Source organism: Aspergillus affinis (genome assembly GCF_023601865.1).
Source record: "Aspergillus affinis strain CMG 70 chromosome Unknown NODE_13_length_462506_cov_86_819959, whole genome shotgun sequence".
NCBI lineage: Eukaryota > Fungi > Ascomycota > Eurotiomycetes > Eurotiales > Aspergillaceae > Aspergillus > Aspergillus affinis.
Window position 1 is genome coordinate 344,450 of NW_026515794.1, and position 27,326 is coordinate 371,775.

General features: G+C 52.1%; 9 protein-coding genes across 9 annotated transcripts; 5 read left to right on the forward strand and 4 right to left on the reverse strand.

The window, feature by feature from the left end:
- Positions 1-336: 336 nt before the first annotated feature.
- KD926_001970 (elongation factor 2) lies at positions 337-3,255 on the forward strand (the record flags this gene model as incomplete). Its single annotated transcript, XM_053096915.1, has 6 exons — positions 337-344; positions 434-449; positions 573-630; positions 689-1,344; positions 1,406-3,181; positions 3,238-3,255. The coding sequence occupies 6 exons, from the start codon at positions 337-339 to the stop codon at positions 3,253-3,255; spliced, it is 2,532 nt and encodes an 843-aa protein (XP_052959127.1).
- A 779-nt stretch (positions 3,256-4,034) lies between these two features.
- Positions 4,035-6,586, forward strand: KD926_001971 (CCCH zinc finger and RRM domain protein; the record flags this gene model as incomplete). Its single annotated transcript, XM_053096917.1, has 5 exons — positions 4,035-4,099; positions 4,177-4,295; positions 4,372-5,079; positions 5,145-6,166; positions 6,233-6,586. The coding sequence occupies 5 exons, from the start codon at positions 4,035-4,037 to the stop codon at positions 6,584-6,586; spliced, it is 2,268 nt and encodes a 755-aa protein (XP_052959128.1).
- A 135-nt stretch (positions 6,587-6,721) lies between these two features.
- KD926_001972 (uncharacterized protein) lies at positions 6,722-8,408 on the reverse strand (the record flags this gene model as incomplete). Its single annotated transcript, XM_053096918.1, has 2 exons — positions 6,722-6,883; positions 7,401-8,408. 2 exons carry the CDS (start codon positions 8,406-8,408, stop codon positions 6,722-6,724), a joined length of 1,170 nt encoding a protein of 389 aa, XP_052959129.1.
- A 971-nt stretch (positions 8,409-9,379) lies between these two features.
- Positions 9,380-11,490, reverse strand: KD926_001973 (actin-related protein 2/3 complex subunit 2; the record flags this gene model as incomplete). The annotated part of the gene is made up of 6 exons (XM_053096919.1): positions 9,380-9,721; positions 10,299-10,366; positions 10,421-10,469; positions 10,526-10,626; positions 10,683-11,353; positions 11,399-11,490. 6 exons carry the CDS (start codon positions 11,488-11,490, stop codon positions 9,380-9,382), a joined length of 1,323 nt encoding a protein of 440 aa, XP_052959130.1.
- A 322-nt stretch (positions 11,491-11,812) lies between these two features.
- KD926_001974 (snoRNA-binding rRNA-processing protein DIP2) lies at positions 11,813-14,841 on the forward strand (the record flags this gene model as incomplete). Its single annotated transcript, XM_053096920.1, has 3 exons — positions 11,813-11,829; positions 11,904-12,158; positions 12,234-14,841. The coding sequence occupies 3 exons, from the start codon at positions 11,813-11,815 to the stop codon at positions 14,839-14,841; spliced, it is 2,880 nt and encodes a 959-aa protein (XP_052959131.1).
- A 1,168-nt stretch (positions 14,842-16,009) lies between these two features.
- Positions 16,010-17,317, reverse strand: KD926_001975 (metalloendopeptidase WSS1; the record flags this gene model as incomplete). Its single annotated transcript, XM_053096921.1, has 2 exons — positions 16,010-16,976; positions 17,034-17,317. 2 exons carry the CDS (start codon positions 17,315-17,317, stop codon positions 16,010-16,012), a joined length of 1,251 nt encoding a protein of 416 aa, XP_052959132.1.
- Positions 17,318-18,058: 741 nt separating this feature from the next.
- KD926_001976 (DUF1776 domain-containing protein) lies at positions 18,059-19,610 on the forward strand (the record flags this gene model as incomplete). Its single annotated transcript, XM_053096922.1, has 4 exons — positions 18,059-18,091; positions 18,154-18,490; positions 18,547-18,710; positions 18,765-19,610. The coding sequence occupies 4 exons, from the start codon at positions 18,059-18,061 to the stop codon at positions 19,608-19,610; spliced, it is 1,380 nt and encodes a 459-aa protein (XP_052959133.1).
- Positions 19,611-19,869: 259 nt separating this feature from the next.
- KD926_001977 (uncharacterized protein) lies at positions 19,870-20,835 on the reverse strand (the record flags this gene model as incomplete). Its single annotated transcript, XM_053096923.1, has 2 exons — positions 19,870-20,232; positions 20,386-20,835. 2 exons carry the CDS (start codon positions 20,833-20,835, stop codon positions 19,870-19,872), a joined length of 813 nt encoding a protein of 270 aa, XP_052959134.1.
- A 3,421-nt stretch (positions 20,836-24,256) lies between these two features.
- KD926_001978 (uncharacterized protein) lies at positions 24,257-26,590 on the forward strand (the record flags this gene model as incomplete). Its single annotated transcript, XM_053096924.1, has 2 exons — positions 24,257-26,355; positions 26,425-26,590. 2 exons carry the CDS (start codon positions 24,257-24,259, stop codon positions 26,588-26,590), a joined length of 2,265 nt encoding a protein of 754 aa, XP_052959135.1.
- Positions 26,591-27,326: the final 736 nt, after the last annotated feature.

Consider the following 27,326-nt stretch of genomic DNA (forward strand, 5'->3'; position numbering starts at 1 on the left):
GGGGCATACCTCAAGGTAAGCGGGAAAACTGGGCGAAAAACGCACATCCCGGATTTGAAATGGGAAAAAATCCTCGCCGGCCGTCCCCACTTCTCGCTTTTCTCTCTTCCCCTCTTCTGCCGACCACCTCGTCTTCCTCTCCCTCTCCCTCTTCACCTTCCCCCGTGAAGCCCTCAGTTCTCCGTTCTTTTTGGAGTAGCGCACATAGGTCCTTTTGTCCTATTGATCTTAAGGTCGAGTTAGTCCTCGATCAGGATCCTTGTGTGTCGTTTCTCTTTTTTCTTTTCTTATCACATACCCCGCCTCTAAGGCTCTTGACAAGGAAACACCGTCAAGATGGTTAAGTACGTTCTCCCTCTTCTGCTTGCTTTGCTACGAGCTTTGGATATTCAAGGAGACATTGGAACCAGTGTGCTAACGATGGTTTTTACAGCTTCACTATCGAAGAGGTCCGTATACATCCCCCGCGCCTATTTAAAAACTGCAGATTATCACTCGATGAGGAGCGAAAGAAAGAAATATTGGCAGACGAGAAAAATTGAAAGAAGGCATCATCACTAACTATGGAATAGATCCGGTCCCTGATGGACCGCAAGGCCAACATCCGTAACATGTCGGTCATTGCTCACGGTACGTCGATCTACATTCCCTACCAGTGAACCCTTGTCCGTACTAACGGATGGCATAGTCGATCACGGAAAGTCCACTCTCAGTGACTCCATGGTCCAGCGTGCTGGTATCATCTCGGCCGCCAAGGCTGGTGAGGGTCGTTACATGGACACGCGTCCCGATGAGCAGGACCGTGGTATCACCATCAAGTCCACTGCCATCTCCCTTTACGCTCAGTTCAGCGACCCCGAGGATCTGAAGGAAATCCCTCAGGCCGTCGACGGTTCCGAGTTCTTGATCAACTTGATCGATTCTCCTGGTCACGTTGATTTCTCCTCTGAGGTCACGGCCGCTCTCCGTGTTACCGATGGTGCCCTGGTCGTCGTCGACTGTATCTCCGGTGTCTGTGTGCAGACCGAGACCGTCCTGCGTCAGGCCCTGACCGAGCGTATCAAGCCCGTCGTTATCATTAACAAGGTTGACCGTGCTCTGCTCGAACTGCAGGTCTCCAAGGAGGATCTGTACCAGTCCTTCTCGCGTACTGTCGAGTCCGTCAACGTCATCATCTCCACCTACCTGGACAAGGCCCTCGGTGACGTCCAGGTCTACCCCGACCGCGGTACCGTTGCTTTCGGTTCCGGTCTCCATGGCTGGGCTTTCACCGTCCGCCAGTTCGCCGTCAAGTACGCCAAGAAGTTCGGTGTTGACCGCAAGAAGATGCTTGAGCGTCTGTGGGTATGTTATATCACTCTGCAACCCCAAGGACACGAACCGAGTCGCTAACGTAATTGAATAGGGTGACAACTACTTCAACCCCAAGACCAAGAAGTGGACCAACAAGGCCGAGGCTGATGGCAAGCCCCTTGAGCGTGCCTTCAACCAGTTCATCTTGGACCCCATCTTCAAGATCTTCGCTGCTGTCAACAACGACAAGAAGGAGGAGATCCCCACCCTGCTTGAGAAGCTCGACATCAAGCTGGCCTCCGACGAGAAGGACCTCGTTGGCAAGGCTCTGCTCAAGACTGTCATGCGCAAGTTCTTGCCCGCTGCCGACGCCATGCTGGAGATGATCTGTATCCACCTGCCCTCGCCCGTCACCGCCCAGAAGTACCGTGCCGAGACTCTGTACGAGGGTCCCATGGACGACGACTGCGCCATTGGTATCCGTGACTGTGACTCCAAGGCTCCTCTCATGCTTTACGTCTCCAAGATGGTGCCCACCTCCGATAAGGGTCGTTTCTACGCTTTCGGTCGTGTCTACTCCGGTACCGTCAAGTCCGGTCTGAAGGTCCGTATCCAGGGTCCCAACTACGTCCCTGGCAAGAAGGAGGATCTCTTCGTCAAGGCGATCCAGCGTACCATCCTGATGATGGGTCGTTTCGTCGAGCCTATTGAGGATGTTCCCGCCGGTAACATCGTCGGTCTGGTTGGTGTCGACCAGTTCTTGCTCAAGTCTGGTACCCTCACCACCTCCGAGACTGCCCACAACCTGAAGGTCATGAGATTCTCCGTCTCCCCCGTCGTGCAGCGTTCCGTCGAGGTCAAGAACGCCCAGGATCTGCCCAAGCTGGTCGAGGGTCTTAAGCGTCTGTCCAAGTCCGACCCCTGTGTCCTGACCTTCATCTCCGAGTCCGGTCAGCACGTCGTTGCCGGTGCTGGTGAGCTTCACCTGGAGATCTGCCTGAAGGATCTCGAGGAGGACCACGCCGGTATTCCCCTCCGTATTTCCGACCCCGTTGTGCCCTACCGTGAGACCGTCACTGCTCCTTCCAGCATGACCGCTCTCTCCAAGTCGCCCAACAAGCACAACCGTCTGTACCTCACTGCTGAGCCCATGGACGAGGAGGTCGCCCTTGCCATCGAGTCTGGCAAAATCAACCCCCGTGACGATTTCAAGGCTCGTGCCCGTGTCATGGCTGACGACTACGGCTGGGATGTCACCGACGCCCGTAAGATCTGGTGTTTCGGTCCCGACACCAACGGTGCCAACCTGCTCATTGACCAGACCAAGGCCGTCCAGTACCTTAACGAAATTAAGGACTCTGTCGTCTCTGGTTTCCAGTGGGCCACCCGTGAGGGTCCCGTTGCTGAGGAGCCCATGCGTGCTATCCGCTTCAACATCCTTGATGTGACCCTGCACGCTGATGCCATCCACCGTGGTGGTGGTCAGATCATCCCCACTGCCCGTCGTGCTCTGTACGCCGCTACCCTGCTTGCCGAGCCCGGTATCCTCGAGCCCATCTTCAACGTCGAGATCCAGGTTCCCGAGCAGGCCATGGGTGGTATCTACGGTGTCCTTACCCGCCGTCGTGGTCACGTCTACACCGAGGAGCAGCGTCCCGGTACTCCTCTGTTCAACGTCAAGGCCTATCTGCCCGTCAACGAGTCCTTCGGTTTCCCCGGCGATCTCCGCCAGGCCACCGGTGGTCAGGCCTTCCCCCAGTCTGTCTTCGATCACTGGGCTATCCTCCCCGGTGGATCTCCTCTTGACACCACCACCAAGCCCGGTCAGGTCGTCGTTGAGATGCGTAAGCGCAAGGGTCTCAAGGAGAACGTTCCCGGATACGAGAACGTAAGTGCTATCTATCCCCCTTTCTTTCCTCAAACATTACTAACGCTGCGATATAGTACTACGACAAGCTGTAAAAACGTTCTTTACAAACTATTTAGGCGTCAGTTCGATAGTAGCTGGCTTCCTACATTTATGAGATCGACGAACGCAATACAAAGTCTATGTTAGGGGCCATACCCACAATCAACACAACCAAAATCCAGACACCGCAGCTTAATGTCGTATGTGGAACTTTTCGATACCTAGAAGTAGTAGAACCCAGGAGTGCACGAGCATTTGCTATGGCTTTTCTTTCATTGTTATGTTAACGACTGTGAGGACTTTTTCCTATTTCAAGTTTGCTGTTCTCTTTTGAACGAGAGAAAAAAAATATGAGGAGGTAGTTCACAAGTTCGAAGTGCGCAGCCTGCAATATGTAGACGTAGATGGTAAAAGATGGTGAAAGATCGTAGTGATCGGACTCGATCTCCGTACTTACTGTGCAGAGAAGGGCTCGGTTGTGCAGGGCTTGGCGGTTATCGTTCTGCACCGCCCACGTGACCCGTCATCCGCGTTCGCTCGCGTTTCCCCAGCTTCGGCGTTCTGCTACGCAACTTTTTTTCCCTTTGTATTATCACCTTTCCCTTGCTCTCCGCGCCCCGGGATGGTCTGATCGACTTGTTGTGAAATCGCCTCTACTCCTGTATTCCCTACCTAGACCATCTATACCCCTTGATTCTGTCAGGCCTGCAATCGAGCGGTCGGAAGAAACGATCGAAGACTGCACCTGACCCCATCGCGACGGTCCCTGCCCGAGAACGTCGAAGTAAATCTTCTCAGTGCAGATTTCTCTCTCTTTCTCATCCGTGCGACAATGCAGCTCACAGAAGCGCAAGCGGAGGAGGTGAAGAACTGGGTGGTGAAGAAGCTGGAGGACATGTATAGCTCCCCGAAGCAGCTTGCCCGGATGTGTTAAGGAGACTCGATGCTAATCAAGGCAATGTGAATTCGTGCAGATCCGACGCCGATGCCGATGTCCTAGCTGACTATGTGCTGGCACTTATTCGCACCGATGCTCCGGATGAGGAGATTCGAAAGGCTTCGGAGGAGAATTTGGAGGATTTTTTGAGAGAACGTTCGTGCGCCGGATATTACCCGTACCCATTGACACTCGGGGAACTTCGCTCTAATTAATTATGGCCGGGATCTAGATACTGCACAGTTCGTCAATGAGCTGTTTGCTACGTTCGCGGCCAAACAGCCTCCTCCGACACAGCCCCAGCCCTCGCTCGCCCATGAGATCCCCAGTATCGAGTCGGCGCCTCAGCAGTCGACTCCGTTTAACCCCCAGTCGGCGCCATTCAATCCGCAATCGGCTCCCTTTAACCCACCCTCGGGTCCTTCGAAGGGCGCGTATGGGTCTCCAATGGGCCAGTTCCCGCAATCGCAAACCGACGCGCCCGGCTTCAACCGCAAGCGCAGCTTCCACGAAGGTTTCCAGACCGACCAAGACCGGGAGGATGCCCCTCAGCACCGGACTTTCAAGACTCCACGTCGCGGCCGTGGTGGTGGTCGCGGAGATTGGATGGGCCGAGATGGGCGTGGTCCTCCAGGTGGACCGGGGCAATTCGCTCCTCCGGGGCCGGGTGGATTCCCCGTCATGCCTCCCTCGTTCCCTCCGTTTGATGAGAATAACCCAATGGCGGCAATGATGGCGATGCAAAGCATGGGCTTCCCGCAGATGCCGGGAATGCCTCCGATGCCCATGCCGCCTACGGGTGGGCCCGGTCAACCACCTGATCAAATGATGCCGAAGACCTCAGAACGTTGCCCCTTCTACGAAACTCAGGGAATCTGTTACCTCGGGGCAGCTTGTCCCTACCAGCATGACGCTATCCCCGGCGCCTCGAAAGAAGACGGTATGCCTCCATCTGACGTATCTATCGCATATACTTTCTGGTAGCTAACACGTGTTTGTGCATAGAATATGACCCGAAAGCGTCTAATATCGTGACGGACTTTCCGAAACGGAATACAGACTCGCCATTCCGTGGCAGTGACAGAGGTCGCGGCCGGGGCCGGGGAGACCGGGGTGGATTTGGAGGCCGGGGACGTCGGACAGAGCTCTCGTCGGCTGGTCCAAACGACGATACTTCGATCACGACGATTGTTGTCGAACAAATCCCTGACGACAAACTCAACGAAGCGACGATACGCGAGTTCTTTTCTCAGTACGGTGAGATCGTCGAGGTCTCGATACAGGCACATCGGCGTCTCGCGTTGATCACGTACGACGGCCATGCAGCTGCTAAGCGGGCGTGGTCCAGTCCTAAGGTGATCTTCGATAACCGATTCGTCAAGGTCTATTGGCACAAGCCCAAGAACGATCGCAATAATGAACAGCGACCAGCTCCGGGCGATCCCATGGACGAGACGCCGTCATTCGATCCCGAGGAATTCGAGAAGCAACAGGAAGAGGCACAAAAGTCCCATGAAGAGAAGATGAAGAGGCGTAAGGAGACCGAGGACGCTCGACAAGCCTTGGAGAAACAGCGCGAGGAGCTCTTGAAGAAACAGGAGGAAGAAAAGGAGCGGCTTCTGCGGAGACTTGGCGGAAACGGCGCCAGCAATGGCAATGGTTCTGGAGACGGAGAGTCTCGGTCCCCGTCCCAAGAGAACTCCACTGACCAGACCAAACAACTGCGGGCACAATTGGCTGCTCTGGAAGCCGAGGCGAAGACTCTCGGTATCGATCCCAACGGCTCGGAATCGGCCCCCCCGTTTGGCTCCCGTGGTCGGGGCCGAGGATATCTCGGAAGAGGCGGTTTTGCTCCGCGAGGTCGTGGTGGATACGATCCCTCCTACCGTGGAGGCTTCCGCGGACGCGGTGGCATGGCGCGTGGGCGCGGCGGCGTCCTTCGTCTGGACAACCGACCGAAGCGGATCGCCATCTCCGGCGTTGACTTCGATACCGAGAAGGACGAAGCATTGCGGCAGTTCCTGATCGTAAGTTTATTCCTTTTATATGTCCCAACTCATCCCCTCTCCCATATGCTAATACCCACCCCTCAGGGCGTCGGCGAATACGAATCCATCGAGCCCCATTCCGAAGAACCCAACTCCCTCATCGTCGCCTTCAAGGAGCGCTACATCGCCGAGAAATTCATGCGCGGACCCTGGAAGATCCCCTCCGTCGGCGATGTCCAGCTCGCCTGGGTGCCCAATCCCCCTATCACCCTTCCCACAGCGGCCTCGGGCCTCGAATCCGATGCCAAAACGGCCTCTGACGAAGACACCGTCATGGACATCACGAGCTCTTCCCTTCCGCCACCACCTGATCAGCCGGGGAAGCCCAGAGACGGAAACGGGAACCCGGATGTGGATTACGATGTCGCTGAGGTGGATGATACCTGGGGCGAGGAATAGATGGCTAGATATGATATGATAGATTTATCTGATTTCGCTGATAGTCCAATCCAAACAACCTTTTGCTCGTTAGTTTCTGTTTCTGTATACATATGTGCATAAATGCATAAATAACGATCTTTTCTATCTATTTATCTATCTATCCAGGCGCGGGGGCTCGTTGCCGGTGGAGATCTGGCTGTCCGGGGTGGACTCGGAGCCGTGGACGTAGCACAGTTCCAGCAGCCCGAGGGTCTGGGGGAGATTGCTCAAGTTCGAGACCTTAGAGGCCCAGCAGTGAAGAGTGAAGTGAGTGGTCTGTGCAAACCAGTGAAGAGGGGGCAGCAGCATTCATGAGAAAGGGAAACGATGCGATGCCTGAAGAGCATCTTTCTGGGGTCTCAGCTTCTGTCAGTCAGGTTTAATATTGCATCCACCTATTCATCCTAATTCACTATCATCAATGCTGCACACGCTGTGCATGGTATCTATCGTGTAAAGTCGTTGTCCGCCCATGCTATATAAAATGCCTGTAGCACAAACACCATGCTCAATGCTCGCTCAAAGAAACAATCACAAGAAGATAAAAAACACAAAGAACTTTTGGACTCATATTAACTTAGGGTCTGCCTCATCTTGAGGGTCCTCTGAGGGGGTGGAAAACGGTAGGATGAGCTCAGGAATCTTCCAAATGACCCGGTTTGCCCTTTCGGCATACTTTGGGGGTATGGCTATACACTCTTTTAAAGACAGAGACTGTTGTTTCATGGATTTCATTAGCCTTCGATCATGAGTACGTGCATTCATGGTTGAGAAGGATATAATTAGATCATACCTTCAAATTCGTCAAGCCCCTGGCCCATTCAAGCCCAAGATCGCAGGTCGCATCGGGCGGCTCGATTGTTTCGTCTATCGGCTGTGTGAGAAGTTCATGGCAGTTTTCCAGCCAAAGAACAGACAGCTTCCTTCCAGGAGCCAGAACTTCGTGCGACCCTGATTCGGTCTCAACAGAATCTTTGTAGACACCCCCCAGCCAATTCAGGAATTCGGGATGCGCACCACGACAGGTTTTCAGCTTCAAGACCCTCAATCGAGGATTGTTTTTCACAAGCATGGTCAATTGAGACGGGTTGATACCAGTTCTCTCCAATATCAGACTCTCTAGGCTAGAGATCCCGAAATCTTTGTAGCGCCCTCCTCCAATGAGTAGATTCCAAACATTGCTGGAAGGCGCTGGTTGCAGCCAAAGCCTTGGGTTCATTTCCCCGTCTCGAATATGCCGGTGTTCGAAGCGTAGTGCCAGATGCTGTAACGAGTGTCGGCACTTGCCTCCAAGAGTCCTCGCTCCGCGAGCATCAAGACCATACGCCATGAACTCTAGTTTGATCAGAGACGGGCCGTATCGACTCACAATCAAGGAGAAAATCCTGTTTTGAGCGCGGATCATCTCTTCCTGTGTCCGTGACCGAGTTTTGCCCCGTGCTACTGCAATCCGCCTGCTCGAGTCGCCTGGCCCGGTGTCTTTTTTTCCAGGTGCATCCGACCGATTACGTTTAAATTTTGGATGGATAACTGCAACGGTATATTCACTCGCGTTGCCCTCGTCGTCCTCATCGAAATAGCGAGAAATTTGGCCCGGTGCGGCCCAACCAGCCTGCAAGCAGGCTATAGTAGAATGAGCTCTCTTTTCAAACACTCCCAGTCGCAAGTAGCGGAGACTCATAATATGGGACTCATAGTTGAAGCGACATGTTTCCCCGAAGGCCAGCAGGGACTCGTATGGCAGATAAGATAGGATATGTATGATTATCTCCAATGGGAGACTGTTGAGTCTGTCGCGCATGGTTTCTCGGCAGTAAATGCCCGGCTATTTGGTTTTTATAGCGCGTGTTTTTCTTGTCTAGCTCTTCTGATTCTAGGTCGTTAGCATAAAGCCATTGACAGACAACGTGAGACAAGAGACCCCAGAGACGACCATCCTGCGTCTGGGAAAGAGAGGGAAATAGATTCTTTGCAGAGGAATCCCAGCTAGTAACTACGCCAAGTTGAGCTTCATATCCAGCGGAGGCGACATCGCGATGCTCATGTGTAGGGTACCATCTCCAGGTTGGCGAGGGTGATCGATTCATCATAGATGCAGCGATGCGTGTGGCAGTGCACGATGAGGCTCAAGTCTATGGAAAAATCGCGACTCACATGCTATAGAACAGACCTCACGATGGAAGTATGGTCAAGCTCAGAAAAGCTGCCTTTTAAGATCGCTGTGGAGACATCATACATCGGGATTCCTTGCTAGGTAACCGGAGAAAACACTATGAGCATGGGTTGTAATGTGCCATTTGCATGAACCCTAAAATTTGGGGGATTTCAAAGACGGCCATAAGAAATTCGAAAGTGTTCTGGCCAGGCGTAGGTCAAAAGGGAAGACAAACAATAATCGGCCTCTCCGGGTCTGGAAGCGGTATCGTTCCTCCCCCCTAATTTTATATTCTAGTGTGGCCTAGACTTGGCATCCAGACCACGATCAAATTCCCAATCCCCGGACGTGAGCAAATCAGGATCTGCACGGGTCCGAGGGCAGAAGATGTGCTGATAGCGTCTTCTCTTTGGTCTAGCGAAAACCTGCGCTTGGGATTCACGATTATTGGGTACCAAGGAGACGTCTTGACAAGGATATCAGCCGGCAGGAGAAAATCTGTCCGGCATCTTTCCTTTTCCTTCTCTCTTCTTTTCTTTTTCTGAGAATCGACAGAAGAAGACAAAGGAAGCAGAAAAACTCTGTCTTTACCCTCCCCTTGGAGACGCCAAGGCAGCCTAAAATCCCGCCTGTTGGAATCGCAAAAGCAACCATGCAGAGTCGTCGACACTAAGCAAAAGTTGCATATCTAGGTGGTGGAGTTGGGACCTGGCCCATTCGTCTTCATTTATCCGAACAATTCCGCCCAATAACAATGACTCGGAACGCTCCACAAGGATCCTTTGGCACCGAGTCAGGTCCATTTGGGACTTTGGGAAGTTGGGACAGTTGGGGAGGGGTTGTTCTAACTCCTTCTTCTCGTCAGTCGTCGTCTTACGATGAACCCGAAACTCTCCTTGCAGTGATTGTGTGACATGACCCAGTTCCTTGGGAATCTCGGTCCAATTAAAGTCGATGGCCTGGTAGGATTAATGTCGGAGACGGTCAGATGTCGATCATAGGCAATACCAGGCTTTGGCCGCGAAAAAAAAAGAAGGTTAGTGGAACGGGGACATAAAGGAGATCCAAAGGGGCGGATTGATGACAGCATCGCTCGATCGGATTTGGAGCCTTCTGGTCCGTAAGGAAAGACACGTTGCAAATTAAATTGCATCATGCATGTTGACAAGTTTGGAAGATTCGCAGTTGAATAGGATGGTGGAACGCTGCTGACCACGAGAGTAAGCCAGGGGAAAGCAGAAAGCAAGGCGGCAGCGGTGAGGCGGCAGAGCTTTGTGATGCATCAATCGAGGCCCGCAAGTCGAGACACGTCGATTTTCTCCTCCTCACTGTCTATTGACGGCGTCCTATGTAAGTATGTATGTAGGTTCCATTCGTCGAATGGATTTGACCGGGGAGAAAAAAAATAAAAAGAACAAATAAAATAATATAAAATTCTATACATCCTGGAGCAACACACATTTCATCTTCATCGCCCACGCGATAATGACACCATGTATCTACATACATACATACTTTACCAATCTATCCCTGCACCCTGAAGGTACGACCGCTGGCAGTCTTCCTCTCCCGCTCCTCATTTTCCGGCCGCGCTCGGTTGAGTACTGCGACATGTTAGTAGCCGTAAGCATGGAGAGCGACTTTTTGTGAACACTTACCTTGAAGGAAGTCGGCCGTCCTCTTGCGCATTCGGGTGTGGATATAGGCCTAGATACCAGGTAAGCAACCGATCGCATGCATTCAACGATGGCAAAGGGACGTACCTTGGAGGCCTTGATGTGGTAGTGGAAATAGTCTCGGAAGATCTGAATATGGGAGATGTTTTCATAACGCCGTTGAGGCGTCAGGTGACGAGGGAAAAGAACTGCCACAGCATTAGCATTCACAATCGACCACGAACTGTCCAAGGTCAAAGGTTACCAAAAGTGACATAGCTCATCGTGCCGTCACCGGGGTCCTGGAGGCCGGGGACACCCTCAAGTTCCAGAGGAAGATCGTTTCTAAACAGCACTTGAGGAGCGTTCTGCAGAGTCAAAACACGCCGTCTGGCATCGACAAACTCCTGCAAGAAAACCTTGCCAAAGATTCGGTCGGTCTCTTCCCGGAAGACGGTGCTGAAGATGACGGTGACTCGGTCATTGTTGGCCTTGATGTAGAAGGCTTCCTCCTCTCGGTAATGGATAGCCATCACCTCACCTCCTTCCTTGATTCCCTGGGGCGCCGATTCAGAGGTGTATTTCGAGGCTTCCTCGGAGAGCTTAGCGAACTCATCGAAAGCCCTCTCGAACGGGGCAGCCATAGCATTGCGCTTCATCAGAGCAAGGCGCATGGCAAGTTCGTCTTTCGCCTCCTGTTCGGCAGGGAGGTTTTCCAGGTCAATTAGGACCGAGAAATCATAACCGGGCTCCGGGGCGACAATGTAGGATCCGTATTCCCTTTCCAACACCTCCTGCGCCCCATACTGAACCAGCTCGCGGAAGCATTTCACGTGGATGGAGATGAGGATCTGGGTCTTGGTCTCGGGCGTCGACAAATGAAACGTAACTCCGTCGAAATCTGAGACGACCTGATCGACTGACGCGGGCGGGGCTCTATAAAATGCAGCCACATGTCAGTTAGAAGCCGGGTGTGCGTACAGCGGAGGCGGGGAGAGGGGGAAGCTGTACCCAGAAAACCGCTCCGTCAGGAGAGTGTGGATGAGAACGTTGTGGTAGTCTAGAAGAAGCATGGTGGCTGTCGCATCAACGATGCGTCGGTAGATTGCGTAGAATCAACAATTATAACGTCCTTCTGAGGTCGGTTTCCCTGTTTCTTTGTGTTCGGATTGTAGTTCACTGTCTGTTGGAGAAGGCAACGGAGGTGAGTGTCAACGACGCTCTTACTGCCTTACTGCCTTACGTTATTGTTGCCGGATGTTGGGGAAAGGAAGGCGGTGAGGCCCCGTCCACTCGGGCGCTTGTCGCCTCCCGTACATCCATTTTCGGATTATCGATGGTTTTTTTTTTTTTTTTTTAAAAAAAAAAAAAGTGTCAAGCATCTCACGCCCAACGATGGTGAAATCATACCTGTGAGTTTTCTTTCCCATCCTTTTACTCGCCGCTGAGCATTGCTAACTTTTGCGTTTTTTTCCCCATCACACAGGAAATTCGAGCACTCGAAAACTTTCGGGCTCGTCGCTGGGGCATCGTCGAATTCGATCTGGGCCCGCGACGATGAATTGGCTGGGACTGCACGTCGCACCGGCTCCGGTCGCGCTGTCGTCGGTGCAAGTGAGGAGGTGCTCTGCTGGGATATCAAGAAAGGAGAATTGCTAGGGAGATGGCACGATACATCATGCAATGCGCAGGTCACCGTGATCACTCAGAGCAAGATGGATGAGGATATCTTTGCTGTCGGGTAGGCCTATCTGGGGTTCTTGATTCGGGGGTTTTTCAGGTCGGTATTTTTATGCTAACGCTCATCGGTGCTTAGTTACGAAGACGGTAGCATTCGTCTTTGGGATTCGCGAACAGCCAGCGTGATGATCTCGTTCAACGGTCACAAAACCGCCATTACCCAGCTAGCCTTCGACAGCGCCGGTGTTCGCCTTGCCAGCGGTTCAAAAGATACCGATATCATCCTATGGGATCTGATTGCGGAAGTCGGCCTCTTTAAGCTGCGCGGACATACCGACCAAGTCACTTCCCTTCACTTCCTCGATCCTTCCCCGGAGTTGCTCAACGCGGCCGGTCTGAGTGAACACGCAGGATTTCTCATCACCACCAGCAAAGATTCGCTGATCAAGGTGTGGGATCTCGCATCGCAACACTGTATCGAAACCCACGTGGCTCAATCCAACGGGGAGTGTTGGAGTTTGGGCTTGTCCCCCGATCAGAGCGGATGTATTACGGCCGGAAATGATGGAGAACTGAGAGTGTGGTCGATCGACGAGAACGCTATGATTGAGATCTCAAAAGAAAAAGTGGGTGCGGAAGACCGCAAAATTCTTACAAACAGGGGGGCGTTCTACAGAACCGGAAAGGACCGCACAATTGGGATCAGCTTTCATCCGCGATCAGACTATGTTGCTTTCCATGGATCGGAGAAGGCTGTTGAAATCTGGCGCATTCGCTCGGAGACAGAGGTCCAAAAGAGTTTGGCGAGAAAGCGCAAGAGAAGAAAGGAGAAAGATGCCCAGCGCAACGCTGAAGGAGCTGCTAAGGAAGCCACCGACGACAAAGTTGAGGATATCTCCTCCGCACCGGTCACCGAAGTTTTCGTCTCTCACGTTATTGTTCGCACCGGCGGAAAAGTCCGTTCGTTCGACTGGATCAGAACGAAGTCTAGTGGGAACATCCAGCTTCTAGTTGCAACCACAAACAACCAGCTAGAAGCTTACAGCGTCGTTACGGCGAACAAGAAAAACAAGGACGAGGAGGAATCGGATTATAACCGCAACCTGGCCGTCGACATCCCTGGCCATCGCACCGACATTCGGTCGATCGCTCTGAGCTCGGATGATCGCATGCTGGCTTCTGCCTCAAACGGTACTCTGAAAGTTTGGAACATCCGCACGCAGAGCTGTCTCCGTACGTTGGATTGCGGCTATTCTCTGTGCTCTGCTTTCCTTCCTGGTGATAAGATTGTCGTGGTCGGTAACAAAGATGGACAGCTCGAAGTCTTCGACATTGCGTCCTCCACTCTGCTCGACACTATCAAAGCCCATGATGGACCGGTGTGGTCTCTCCAAGTGCACCCCGATGGAAAATCGCTCGTCAGTGGCAGCGCCGATAAGACTGCCAAATTCTGGAACTTCCAGGTTGTCCAGGAAGACATCCCCGGTACTAAGAGAAGTACGCCTCGGCTCAAGCTGGTCCACACAAGAACTCTCAAGGTCTCGGACGACATTCTCAATCTCCGATTCTCCCCTGACGCCCGGCTGCTGGCCGTTTCCCTACTTGACAACACCGTCAAGGTGTTCTTCGTTGATTCTTTGAAACTCTTCCTCAACCTCTACGGCCACAAACTTCCGGTCCTGAGCATGGACATCTCCTACGACAGCAAGTTGATTGTTACTTGCTCAGCTGACAAAACAGTTCGTCTCTGGGGCTTGGATTTCGGTGATTGTCACAAGGCATTCTTGGCGCACGAAGACAGTATCATGGCCGTCGCTTTCGTTCCCACGAACAAGGAAGGAAACGGGCATAACTTCTTCAGTGCAAGCAAAGACCGTATGGTGAAATACTGGGACGGTGACAAATTTGAGCAGATCCAGAAGCTGGCAGGTCATCACGGCGAGATCTGGGCTTTGACTATCAGCCAGGACGGCGAGTTCCTCGTGACGGCCAGTCACGACAAGAGTATCCGCACCTGGCAGCAGACCGATGAGCCGCTTTTCCTCGAAGAAGAGCGCGAAAAGGAGCTGGAAGAGATGCACGACAACAATCTCATGGAATCTCTCGACCAGGAAGACAACGAAGACGGCGAGAAAGCCGAAGCCGGTGAGGCAGGAAAACAAACCACCGTCACGCTCATGGCTGGTGAAAAGATCATGGAAGCCCTCGACTTGGGAATTGAGGATCTGGAGATCGTGCGTGAATGGCGCGCCATCAAAGCGACCCAACCGAACGCCGCTCCTCCCGTCCGCAACCCGCTGTACATGGCGCTGGGCAACATCTCGGCCGAGCAGCACGTCCTGAACACAGTGCAGAAGGTCCCGGCCGCCGCGCTGCAGGATGCCTTGCTCGTTTTGCCCTTCGCCAAGCTCCCCGCGCTGTTCACCTTCCTCGACATCTGGGCCAATCGGGAATGGAACGTTCCTCTCACCTGCCGCGTCCTCTTCTTCATGCTCAAGACACACCACCGTCAAGTTGTTGCCAGCAAGACGATGCGGCCGATGCTCGATAGTATTCGATCTACCTTACGTCGGGTCCTCGCGCGCCAGAAGGACGAGATGGGATTCAATCTGTCTGCTTTACAGTTCGTGGGCCATCAGGTGCGCGAACAGGGTACCAAGCAATACGTTGATGACGAGGTCTGGGAAGAGCCTGCTCAGACAGCAGCAACGGGTAAGAAGCGACAATTTATCAGCGTGTCCTAAGCAGAGGGGACTATTATTTGGGTTTTTACCCTGGGGTCTTTTGATTCTTATTTTTTGTGTACATGCATTACGGGCGTTACGAATTGACTTGGATGCCTATGTCTGCTACTGGAAAAAGTTCTATATCCGGAGTTTGGAAGGTTCAAAAATCACCATGTATATTCATATTCTCGAGACATCTATAGATATTCCACCATATAAAATCAAATCCACAACCGGTTGATTTTCGTATCAGACATCGATCACATCAACATCAAGACTAACATGCTACGGATTGAATATTGAAACCTAAATTTGTCGATATCAGCATTAGCTCATGAACAAGAACAAAAGCAATGATCATATAGCAACAGTGATCAACGACCTCTCGTCTAAGGAACAGACCAGAAGAATCTGTTCCAGAGAACCAATCTCTGACACACCGAGGAACCAAGAAAACATAAAACAACCACTCAGCAGAACCATTATAAGCACCGACGACGAGGGCCACCTGTGGTGAAAAATCCCGTCATACCTCTTCCGGCTCTTCCTAAAATACCGGTTCTTGGAAATGTTCTCATCATATTGGAAGTTTGTTTGTTTCTTGGTTCGTTTGGGTGTAGACCAGTCTCTTCCTCTCTTCCTCTCTTTGCTTGTTTTCCTCGTTCTCACTTCTTCAAGGACATTGGATGGGAGGTGTTGTTGCGAGAATGCTAGGAGACAGAAAGTAAAGAGCAAAGGGAAGTAGTGCATACCTAATTGTTAGTCTCTTTCGAAATTCAGATTGAGAATCAGTCTGAACAATAAGACTGGTGTTGGAAGCAAGAGCTCCGTGGTTCGTACAGTTGGGAAGATGCAGAAAGGAAAAAAAGTGGGAGAAAATTGTTGGTTAGATTTATGACCGGCCGAATAGGCGGGCCGGTGCTTAGTCAGGGCTTTGTCACGCCGGACGGAACTAGGTAACTAACTAGTTAGTTAACTAACCCAACTAGTTAACTAACTACGGTGCCGCCTACGAGTAATCATGGCGGGTTTGTGGCACATCATTAAACAAAATTATCTTAAACTTCTAGAAATACAGGTGTCCTGACTTGAGACAAATGTCAAAAGGTGCCATAATGGTCTCAAGTTCGTCAATCATAACCGTAGGTAAAGATCGCTAAAAATCCAATCATTCATAACCATGGGATTATGATGATGGCTTCATCGTTCCACAATTCGAGCATGTCCACCATTCGGTCTCCATGAAAGTACTGCAGAAATTGCATATCCATCCCAAAGGCCGCTTAGGAGTGTTCCTGTCCAGCTCAGCGAGAGTCTCAACGGCGCTGCTTCTCATTTTGAACGAATTGTGGCCAACAGACTGGCTCGGGGGACGTTTTCTTTTGCTTCGGTCGTTCGAGTTCAAAATTTCTGTGTTCATTGCAGGAGGTCCCGACACAGATCGAGTGTTCGCAGGTCGAGGTCTCTCTGCGGCACAGGCATCGCAGCATAGGAAAGTGGCTGGGTTCTCCAAAGTACAGGTTGGACATGCCCATGGTTGTTCATACAAGCTATCATCTGAGGTGAGATCGACAAGGTCCTGTGATTGCACAGGTGCGGTAGGCCTAGTCTCATGAGGCACAGGCGGGGGAGAAGGGTTTGACCGAGGACCAGCCGGGTTATCTTGAGTAGGGGGTATATAGGAAGGCCCGTATCTTTCCCGCTCTTCCTCTTCGATTAGATCAATGAAAGCTTCCATGATAGCCCGCTCATTTGCATCATCCTCCTCAGCTTTTGTCAGAAAACCATCTCTGGACGCTTCTTCTGCAAGATCAGCGCTATTATCAGCTCCCGATGCACAACCCTTGGTTACATCTATACGTCGCTGTGCGGCGTCGGCTATCACCCTGCGCATATCAGTCCCACGCAGTACTGGGGCGCCACCCAGTCGCTGTCCGGACCCAGCGGAGAGCGCCCGTCTCTGTTCCGCAGCTGCTCGTGCTTGTCGGCGGGCTTCGTCCACGGGCATCCGGCGACCGCCTAGTCGTTTACCTTGTGAAAGGAACCCTTCTCCGGTATATCCCTTCATAGCAAGCTCTTCATGTTCATCGCGTAGCTGGTTCCAAAGAGCATGGAATTGTTGATTGTGAGGGCCATGAACGATATGGCAAAGCCTAAACTTGTTAGCACTCGGAAGCAATACCATCCTCAGGAAAGAAATTTAACCATACTCATGTAGCATGGTGTCCAGAACATGCTCGATCGGAAGGAACTGCCGCACGTCGGACGCATAACGCAGCCGGAGACATATCTTCTGGCCGCCATTGATGTTGAGACCAAGGAGGCTCCGATCTCGTGGGTAGAATTCAGAGAGTGTGCCTACTTGCCAACCTCTTCGGCGCATGATAGGTTTAACCAGGGACGCAACTTTTCGAAGCACCAGCAAAGCTTCCGACTCTCTGGGTCGATGCCTGTCATGCTGATATTCAAAGATCAAGGGATCTATTTCACGCATGTTGATGATATAAAATTGTTAAGGGAATCTGAATAGAATATTAACCGACAGAGTATTAGAGGGGAAAGTATGACCCAGGCACAGCATCGGCCAGGCCTACAGTACACTATCCGTGAGGCTAGGCTCCTTGATTGTTGGAGAGAGCTTCCAGCTTTGATGTAGATGATTTCACATCAACACGAGAATGTTCCGCGAGACCCCCGGGTTATCAGGCAGATTCCGGTCGCGTCATGGCGCTTGGTGGCACTCGATGGCACTCGGTCTAAAGGTGCAGGAATATAGGATTGGTAATCAGTAGAGGAGTTCCAGGTGATGTATCACGTGAAGTGGCGACTTCAAGTATGGGTTGTTGAGTTGACGAAATATTAATTCTGGGATAGAGATATATAATTATCTCCAGAATATTGATTCCGATTGGCAACAATAGGTACTGAACTAATAGCAACGGAGACTGCTGCCTCGGTGGCTCCACAGGGCTTGACAAACGTCAAAGGAGAGGTGGGCGCTGACAGTTACAAGCGATGCCCCAAGCAACGATAAGAAGCAAGTAGGATCACGAACGAGTCGGAATGAGTACATGCAAAAGATCCAGCACCTTCGATGGTTCTGCCGATGGGGCGATAGCGACCCGCTCATGTGACCTGGTCGTTATCGAATCGCGAACTTATCGGCGCATCGCTTTTTTTCTCTTGTCAACTCGCCCTTCTTGGGACTTTTTGAATACAAAATTCACTCGGCAAAATGACTAGCGACGACCAGTTCTTCTTTGACTATGTAAGTGTATTCACTTGTCATTGACGGCACCCCCAGAGACTTATAGCTGGTTGCACCTTTAGCTCGCGTCAATACCTCATGACGTAAGAAGATATTCCCACCAGGTTGCAGACTCGATCGACCGACAGGTCGACCTGGCCGCCAAAACGATCAAAGATACGCTGTCGAATCAATCATGGCTCCCTTCCTCCGTCCGACCGATACAACCACCTCGTCCTCGTGCCCCTCAGTCTTTCAGCGATCGTGCTTATGATTGGGTTCTTCGACACCGAGCATGGAGTGCAGCTCTGCTCGCCTTTATCGGAACCACTTCTGTTCTATACCTTGGCAGCAAGAAGTTCGGTGGCAAACGGAGGAAGGCTAGAAGAGCCGGAAATGGTGCTCGGAAGGAGATACTAGGTGGGTTGCAGATGATTTGGCCGTTGTATTCGGAATCCTCCTAATCTCGATGATAGTTGTCGTCGGATCACCGCTTGAACCGATGACCAAAGCAATTTCAGTCGATCTGGAACGCCGAGGGTACATCGTGTACGTTACAGTTTCGTCTGCAGAGGAGGAACATATCATCCAGTCACAAAATTCAGGGGACATTCGAGCCCTCTGGCTTGACCTGACAGTGGTGAGGCACTCTCTAATCCTCGAAACCGCTACACTTGCTGACCGATCTATGCAGTCGCCCTCGTCGCCTTCAGAGCTCCATCCGTCGTTACATGAAATCCGGTCCTTGATCACCCAGCCGCAATCGCCGATGGCAGGCGTACCGCCACACACCTGTCAACTTAGCGGAGTCGTCCTCGTTCCCTCTCCGAGCTACGTGACTGGCCCCGTCGCTACGATCCCCCCTTCCGCATGGGCCGATAGCATCAACACGCGGTTGTTGTCGCCTATCCTGACGACTCAGCTTCTTTTGCCCCTTCTCACCCTCCGCAGCACAAGCAGTACCATCGTTCTCGTCTACCCCTCGATTTCATCTTCGTTGTCAGCTCCGTTCACAGGCCCAGAGGTCACCATTACCCGTGCCATGGCAGGCTTTGCGACGTCACTTCGACGAGAGCTCTGCCTCCTGCAGCACAGCAATATTGATGTCGTGGAGTTGAAACTTGGAAACGTCGATCTCGGACCGCAGTATCGCAGCCCGCAGAGCCACATCACCGGAACGGAGGTTCTCGCATGGAGCACACAACAGCGATCCCTCTACGGCTCGCAGTACCTTTCCAGCATTGAACAGCGGCCGGTCGCATCGGCCGGACCCGGCACGATACGCGGTTCTCCGGCTAGGCACCTCCACTACGCGTTGATGGACGCGTTGGAGCCGCCTTCGAAGGATATATTTGGACGGAAGAAGTCCAAGACGCCGGTCTTCTATGTCGGGCGAGGTGCGCGCACCTACAGCATCATCGGCGAGTGGGTTCCGGCCGGCTTGGTTGGATGGATGCTCGGCCTGCGCAGTGGACAAGCCACCGCGACGGAGAGTGCCAGCGGAAGCAGCAGCAGCGAGACAAGCTGGGAACGGGTATAATAATGGCAATAAAAAAAAAAGCCGGCGCACTTATTTATCCCGGCACTCCATAGTTCTTTTGAATAATGTATATTCTCATCTCTTCTACTGATGTTATTTATAGTATGACCATCCACAGAATGAACTGTCTCCGAATTTCGTCAATAATCAGAACCCCCCCGAATGACCCGACGTAGTATATAGGTATTAGACACGCCCATTAATTATGATATGACACAAACCAGCCCACTTCCTCGGGTACATGTATATTAGAACCCACCTAAGCACTCACCTCCTCCATCTCCAACCCCCTCTCACGATCAAATCGGGATCGCTTGACCACGCCGCGCGTCAGTTTCTTCCTGAGCCAGATCGCCCCCCATGACAAGGCAAAGATGACCAGGATGGCAGCCAAGATGCCAAAGCAGTAGCCGGCCACGAGGCCGCTCTTCTCGCCGTGCACACCAGGGTCCAGGAACGAATAGGGATAGAATCCCTGCGTGTGATGTGTCAGGTAGGCCAGCGAGACGTATAGGAGCAAGAGGAGTAGGAGGAAGGGGAAGGTGAGAAGGGCGTGGGGATTGGTTGTGGGGAGGATGATCTCGAGGAGCGCGAAGAATGAGTTCAGGCCGTGTTGGGAGATCTAACCATATATAGATAGGTTAGTAAGTGGGTTAGCCATTGAAGGGGCATTTCAGCTAGTGATAGCATTGTGCTTTGCTACGACGTCACTCTTGCACATGGCGTTGGTTGTGCATGTGCGTGTGTGTGCGACATGAATAGGAAATATACCTACATTCGACCACCCATTAAAGGTTGCATGGTACCATGGCCCGGAGTAGAGGATGGCCCAGAAGACGATGGTCACCAGAAAGGGGAAAGTGGTGACGGTGGTATAGAACAAGCCGTGGAGGGCGCGCAGGCCCCGTGGGCAGACATCGAAGAGAAGCGAACGGCCGGAGCGAGCATAGCAGGCCGTATGGACGCAGGCGACGAGGTAGTAGAAGCCTAGACCCCAGTAGGTCAGCCAGGTGAAGAAGCTGAAGCTCTGGCCGATGGCGGCGCGATTGCCATGGGTGCCGTTCCAGCCCCAGATGAAGAAGTTGGTGACGAAAATGTAGAGGGCGACGAGACCGCGGAGAAAAGCGAAGGCCAGCGGAGGTAGAAGCCAGGAGGTTTCGAAGTGGTGACGATGGTCGAGTGAGGGATCGACGCCCATCAACGTGTTGAAGTTTATTTTCCCCATTTGAGTGAAGGATGACTGGTTCAGAGGAATTATGATTTTCTGGGGTTTCTTTGATCAAGATCCCCGTGCAGTGTTTGAACACTTCCGACTTGGTGTTGCCTTTGTTCTGTATCTGCCCTTTGTTTGCCCCGGAATGCCTTTTCAGGTGAGTCAATGAGGCATTACGAGTAACACGAGCAGTGTGCCACTGTTTCAACCGGAGATTGTCAACACAGGCAGAAACAAACCAAAATCGAATGAACAGCAAAAACCTTAAGGTTACGCCGATGGTTCGCAACGGCGCTAACAACCACACCTCAAATTTCTCCGAACCTTCATCCTTATTATTGCATAGAGTAGACGCTAAACAACCTTGGTCTAGACTGTCCACGCCGTCGCCGTCTAACACTTCTAGTCTCCCAACTAAGTCTGTAGTAGTGGGGGAAAGTTTGACGGGCTGAAGAGATTTCCGATACCGTTCGATCGACATTGATAAATGTACCAGAGGGCTTGAATAGTTTAGCAGATGAGAATCATTGCCTGTAGGGTATTTTGTACTTTGCGCAAACTGCCCTGATAGACATAATAAGAATTATCGAAAAAAATAGATATAAGTCTAGGTAGCAACCGGTCAGGTATTAGGATCACAACAGTGTCTTCACATAGCAAACCACGGGATACAACAGCTAAGAAGGTCACACTCCTAGTTCTACTATGGCGTGCCTCTATCTGGAAATCCTTTTCAGAAAGAAAAAGAAAAAGAAAAAGAAAAAGGAGCAAGATAGACATCTTTGTGTACGGAGTATGTACAGTACTCAAGGATAGAAAGCGGCGATAGGAACTTGGCACTATGGTGAGCAATAAGAAAATGTAGACATTCTGATCGGGATGAATATTTCAATTCATCTGGATGACTATGAAGGTTGTTCTGTAGAATAGTTAAGTAACTGGCGATATGCTTGGCAGCCTCAACCTCGGGCATCACAGATATCCACAGAGCGTTCAAATCCTATCGTAGGTATATATTTACCTACCTGAGTGGGGGCAATTCACTGGGGCGTAGCCCGATATTCGCCTTTAGTTAGTTCATGACACAGCGGCTCAATCAAGGTCAAGGAGCCATCTTAGCCATTAAATAGGAGGCGAGGTCGTATAGCTTCAGAACTGCTAAAAAGGGAAGAGATACGCCATAGTTACGACTTGTTAACTCGTAACCGAAAGTGATAAACGTGAAATTGGGGTTGACTAGTTGAAATGGCCCCAAGGCGTTTTACACCGTAAATCAGAGGAAGATAGGAAGATAGGAAGAAAGAAATCTTCATAGGCATTACATGGCCACATGGACAGGCACCTGGACCTTTCGTTGTTACTTGTCACTTGTCACTTGTCAGCCCGTCTTCAGCCGTCATCGCATTTCTATTAATATGTTGGGGTTCTGATCATCGTCCCGGGCGGGGAGGCGGCGATGTCATCAATGGGCATTGAGATCACACAATCATCCCCGGGGGGGGGGCGAAGAGCCACTTATGTAGGCCGATGCACATGGGCTGCAGGCGCAGGGTGGCCGATGATAGAGATATCTACGGAGATGCAGGAACCACCCTAGAGATACGGAGTAATATGATACATACTGTAATAACAATAACAATTAATCAAAACAATAACAACAACTGTACAACACAGTCCTGAGTACGGAGTATGGAGAGAGGATGGGTTAAATTCAATCGAACCCCGTATTGGAATAATCCTCTAATAATGAGAACATCAACCTCCACCGGGCCACGCCAATCACCAGGAGGAAAGCAGCCGTTGGACCCTCGTTGGAGCGTCCAGAACAACCACCGTTCGACTGCAGTTCGAACAAGCCGACAAAAGAAGTAGGCGGGCCGGACGAGATGACGACGAGAAGGTGAGGATGATGGATGTTTAATAAGAGAATTGAGATTCCTCCAATTCCCCCCTTTCTCTTTCCCAGGGTTCGGTCGATCATGCGACGGCTGCCTGGAATCTCAGGCCCCGGCGGCCCTCCCCAGATCCCGATTCGGCAATCCCTGCCTCCTTACGCGGTGATTATTGTGATTCTCATGTCAATCAAGGCGATCACCATCAGAGAGAGTAGAAAACAGACCTTTGTCGAGCCCAAAGAAGAGAAAAATCCGAATCCGCCGGTGGAGCAGACCTAGGCCGTGGCAGGCCCTCCCATCCCATGGGTTTACGGGGTCGGGAAATTTGGCACGAACAAATTTGCAGCGTTGGATGAAATGAATATAAATAGAGTGGCTACGGGGACTCCACTCGTCACTGGGTAGACTCAGGATGAACCACACTAACCGTCATCGCCAAGGCCCGAGGGGTGTTACCTTTCTGATTCTCTGTTCTCATGCTCTGGAATCGTGGCCCCCTGTCGTTAGAAATTTTAGAAATTAAGAATACGCGACCATTGCCTTGGCTTCAACCTCAGAAATCAATAATTCAATAAATGAAGACCTAATGCAAGCCGCGATGATGGCCCCCCCCCCCTGGTACGGCATACGGCGCACTGTAAGACCGGCCGAGAAACGGGCGGCCCCTTGCGGGCAGACTGCCAGACAGGCACTTTGCAGGTGTAATACACATACCGTATCATCGACGAGTGTCAATGCAGGCCCCTCGTTGGTTTTGGCGATCGTCAGGGCGCAGACCCGTCACTGGTACCTGGCTCTCCCTGCCGACTCGCTGCCGTGGTCGGGTACCAGGTACTTACGGAGCCATCCCTAACGACGGTCTGGCGAGCCAACCGAACCTTCCTGTCATCGTTCGCCCCTCCATCTGTTGTCGCTGTCTCTGTGTCTGCCTCGTCTTTCCTCTTCTCCCTTTCTCCCCTCTCCCCCTCTCATCTCTGTCCTACTGAGTTAGTCGGAAGTCCACGATGCTTGTCCGTCGTTCTTCTTCTTGGCCTGTGAACCTGTTGACTTGCTAAATTGGTCTCCTCTCGGCCTCTCCTATTGATCTCCTCTCGGCCTCTCCTATTGATCTCCTCCCGTACAAACTACTGAGTCGCTCCTTTACACCCACCCAATTTGTTACATCTGGCCCTCTAAGCCTGGTTCGCTGCCGGGAGCTGTTCGCTCGCTTCTTTCTTTCTTTCTTTCTTTCTTTCTTGTTTCTCTCTCCCCCTCCGCCTATTTACTCCAGCCCTTGAGAGTCTCACCAATTCCGTATGACCTCGCGCTTTCTGATAGCCTGTTTTCTCGCCGCTAGGCTGACCTCATAACCCGAACTTCCATACAGTCCTCCTTTTCGCCCCAACCATTGTCTTACTCCCGATACTAAAATTTGCCGTCGCTCTCAAGATTACACCGATAGATGAATTGATCGGCTTTCTCTTCGTGCGATTGTCTTAAACGTCAATATCCCGCCAAAAAAAGTTCTTTCGTTGGAAAAGTACCTTGAGCGATATACTATGGACTCCTTTCGACCGCAGTTTGAAACTCGCCCCCCCTCTCATGATACACTTCGCAGCGGGGCGCACTCGCCGCGCATCGAACACTACGATGGTGAAGTTCCGCCCGCCCTCTCGCCGTTAGATGCTTTCGCCGCCCAAGGTCGGCTTTTGGCTAGACAGCTGGAGGAGTCCGCCCGTAGAGAGCGGCGCATGAGCAGACTCCCTCCGTCTACAGTTGCTCGCTCTCTATCGCAGCCTCGACCGGGTTATTTCCGTGCACCCTCATCCGGAGATTCTTCGCAGGGAGGACGAGGTCTGTCCCGACAACCGACGCATAAAGCCAACCCCGAGGTGGAAGAACCTAAATTTCGCCCGCAATCCGAACACCCCCGCCTCAGCTCCGTTTCGCATCTCGCTAGCGAGGACGGCCGTTCCAGTTATTACAACGCGCCCCTCAAGAACGAACCGGCAATCCCTGAGGCACCATGCTCGGAACCTCTTGTCGAGGAACCGTCCCCCCGAGCTGCTCCCGAACCGCCTCGTCGATTCTATGCGGCTGCTCCCCCCGGGGTTTCTTCAAAGAAGGCTTCTGGACCGCCCCCAACTTCATCGAGCGATTCCGCCTCTCGACTGAACGTTCCTCGGAGCCTGGCTCCGCCCGCATCGCCTCTTTCGCGACCGTCTAGCAGCTCTCGTGTTCCGCAGCAGGAGAGTTCCGATGATGACTACAGTAGTTCTAATGGGGGGTCGATGTTTTCCAAACCACGCAAAATGTCATCGTGCAGCGCGGCGTCTATGCCCCATTCGCCCATGTCTCCCATGGTTCGTTCTCATCCTCGCTCGCCATCTCTGAGCTCGGAGACCTCGAACAACGGGACTCACCTGCCGCGTCCCTCGTACAATTTCTCGCGCCCGCTCAGTCGCTCGAGCACCAGCGTTTCTGCCCCCATTCCCACCATCTCCTCGGAGCCGGCGTCTGGCGTTGTGCCCGGGACCATGAGCCGCGGACACAAACCCAAGCCTATAATGGTTCCGTCTCACTCTGATCTGGCTAGTTACCTGGGGGAGGATCCGTCGTCCGCCGTCTCTTCCTATATTTACGCTAAATACTCACTTCCCCGCGGTCGCAACGTGTCGCGCGACTCGGTAGTGTTTTCCGGCTTGCAGACTCCTCATTTTGAATGGCAAGAGCCATTGTTCGAAAGCCCAGAGCAGATGAAAAATGCGCAGTCGCCCATGCCCGCGCGGACTCCATCGCCGCCGCCTTCTCGCCAGGGCTCGATCGCGTCGCAGCAAACCCATTCCGTGTACGAACACGCGCCTTCTGAGCGTCGGCTGTTGACTTCCGACGCGGCCTCCTCGTCCGATCATATTTTGCCGTCTCCCAAGATCGCACCTTCGGAGCCTGTACCTGCAGAGCCTTTGCCTTCAGATCCTGCTCTTTTAGACCCTATTCCCTCAGATCCTGCACCCGCGGAGCAGCCAATCTCGGAAGCGCCCCTTACGGAGGACAAGAACGAGACCAACTCGTCGGCCGACTCGTCGTCGACTCTTCGCCCGCAGACTGCAGGGCAAGCGTCATCATCCGGTCCCGTCTCGGCGGATGAGCACGTGACGAAGGGAATCGAATGCCACGAGAAGGGATCTTTGAAAGAATCTACCTACCATCTCCGGATCGCGGCGAAGCAAAACCATCCCACGGCCATGCTGCTTTATGCCTTGGCTTGTCGACATGGCTGGGGCATGCGCCCGAATCAGCGGGAGGGCGTCCAGTGGCTGCGGAAAGCCGTGGATTCGGTAGGCGTGGAACTCGTGGATGACTCCAACACGTCCATTCCGGCCCGGGCCAGAGAACTCCAGAAGGCCTACCGAGCACAGTTCGCGCTGAGTATCTACGAACTTGGCGTCAGCCACCTCAACGGCTGGGGGATCGAACAGGACAAATCTTTGGCCCTGCGGTGTTTCGAGATTGCCGGTCAATGGGGCGATGCCGATGCCCTCGCCGAGGCGGGTTTCTGCTATGCCGAAGGCGTCGGCTGCAAGAAAGATTTGAAGAAAGCAGCTAAATTCTACCGACGGGCGGCTGCGAAGGGTATGAACATGGTTGGAAACAGCTGGTAGGTGGAAACTCGTCCTCGCGGAAGCAGGTCGGTCCGCGTTGAAGCTAACGTGGAATTGTTCAATAGGATTTACAAGGACAAGTACTTGTCTGACGATGAATCGAATACTCAATCGCGAGATCGCGGTCGCGGCCGCAGCCGGCAGGGCGGCACTCCGGAGAAGAAACAGCGCAGCAAATCCCGGACTCGCAGTCTATTCCAACGTAAGAAATCAGTGGCTGCCGAAGCCTAAATGCCTGTAAATTGGGTTTGGAGCGAGATGCTTGTGGTCCGTGCTGAGCCAGAAATAACGGTAGGCTAGACCGTCGTGGCCATTGCTATCAGTCGTGATTCTAGCCCATCCATTTCCTCTCATTCCTCATCTTCTTCCTATCCTTACTTCGTTCCTTTCTATTCTCTGATTTAGGTCTCAGCAGTGATGAAAACTGTTTCGAGTCTGATCCCTTTTTAACCTTCTTTGCAAACTTTCGTTCCAGAGCCGTTGCTTCGGGCCTCTTTTCTCACACTCCTTCATTCACCTTGACCCTCCTTTTCTTTTGTCACCCTTCTTTTTTTGAAATTCTTTGAATTCAGCAGATCTTGATGACTTGCTTTACATAAAACCTCAAATGGATCAAAAGGTTCCCGGAACCCTTGGTACCGTTTGCTTTGCGGGCATCGACTTTATTTCTTGGATACCCCTTAATTTCTAGTCACTGCGTGATGTACCCTTCGAATGTTGTTCCTTAACCTTCTTTCGTTTCTTCTTATTTTGCGTTCCTTCACGGGGTCGCTACTTCTTGAACCTTTTTTCCCCCTCTTTTTATTTTTTTTTCTTTTATTTTTATTTTTTATTTTTTTCGCTTCTCGCCTGTGATTTTGGTTTATCAGTTCTCCTAGTTTGTTTCATTTGCATCATTCTTTGGTTCTTTCTTGCCGGCCGTTTGAATCCCGTCTGCGGAGGTCATAGCTGATGTTACTCATGAAAA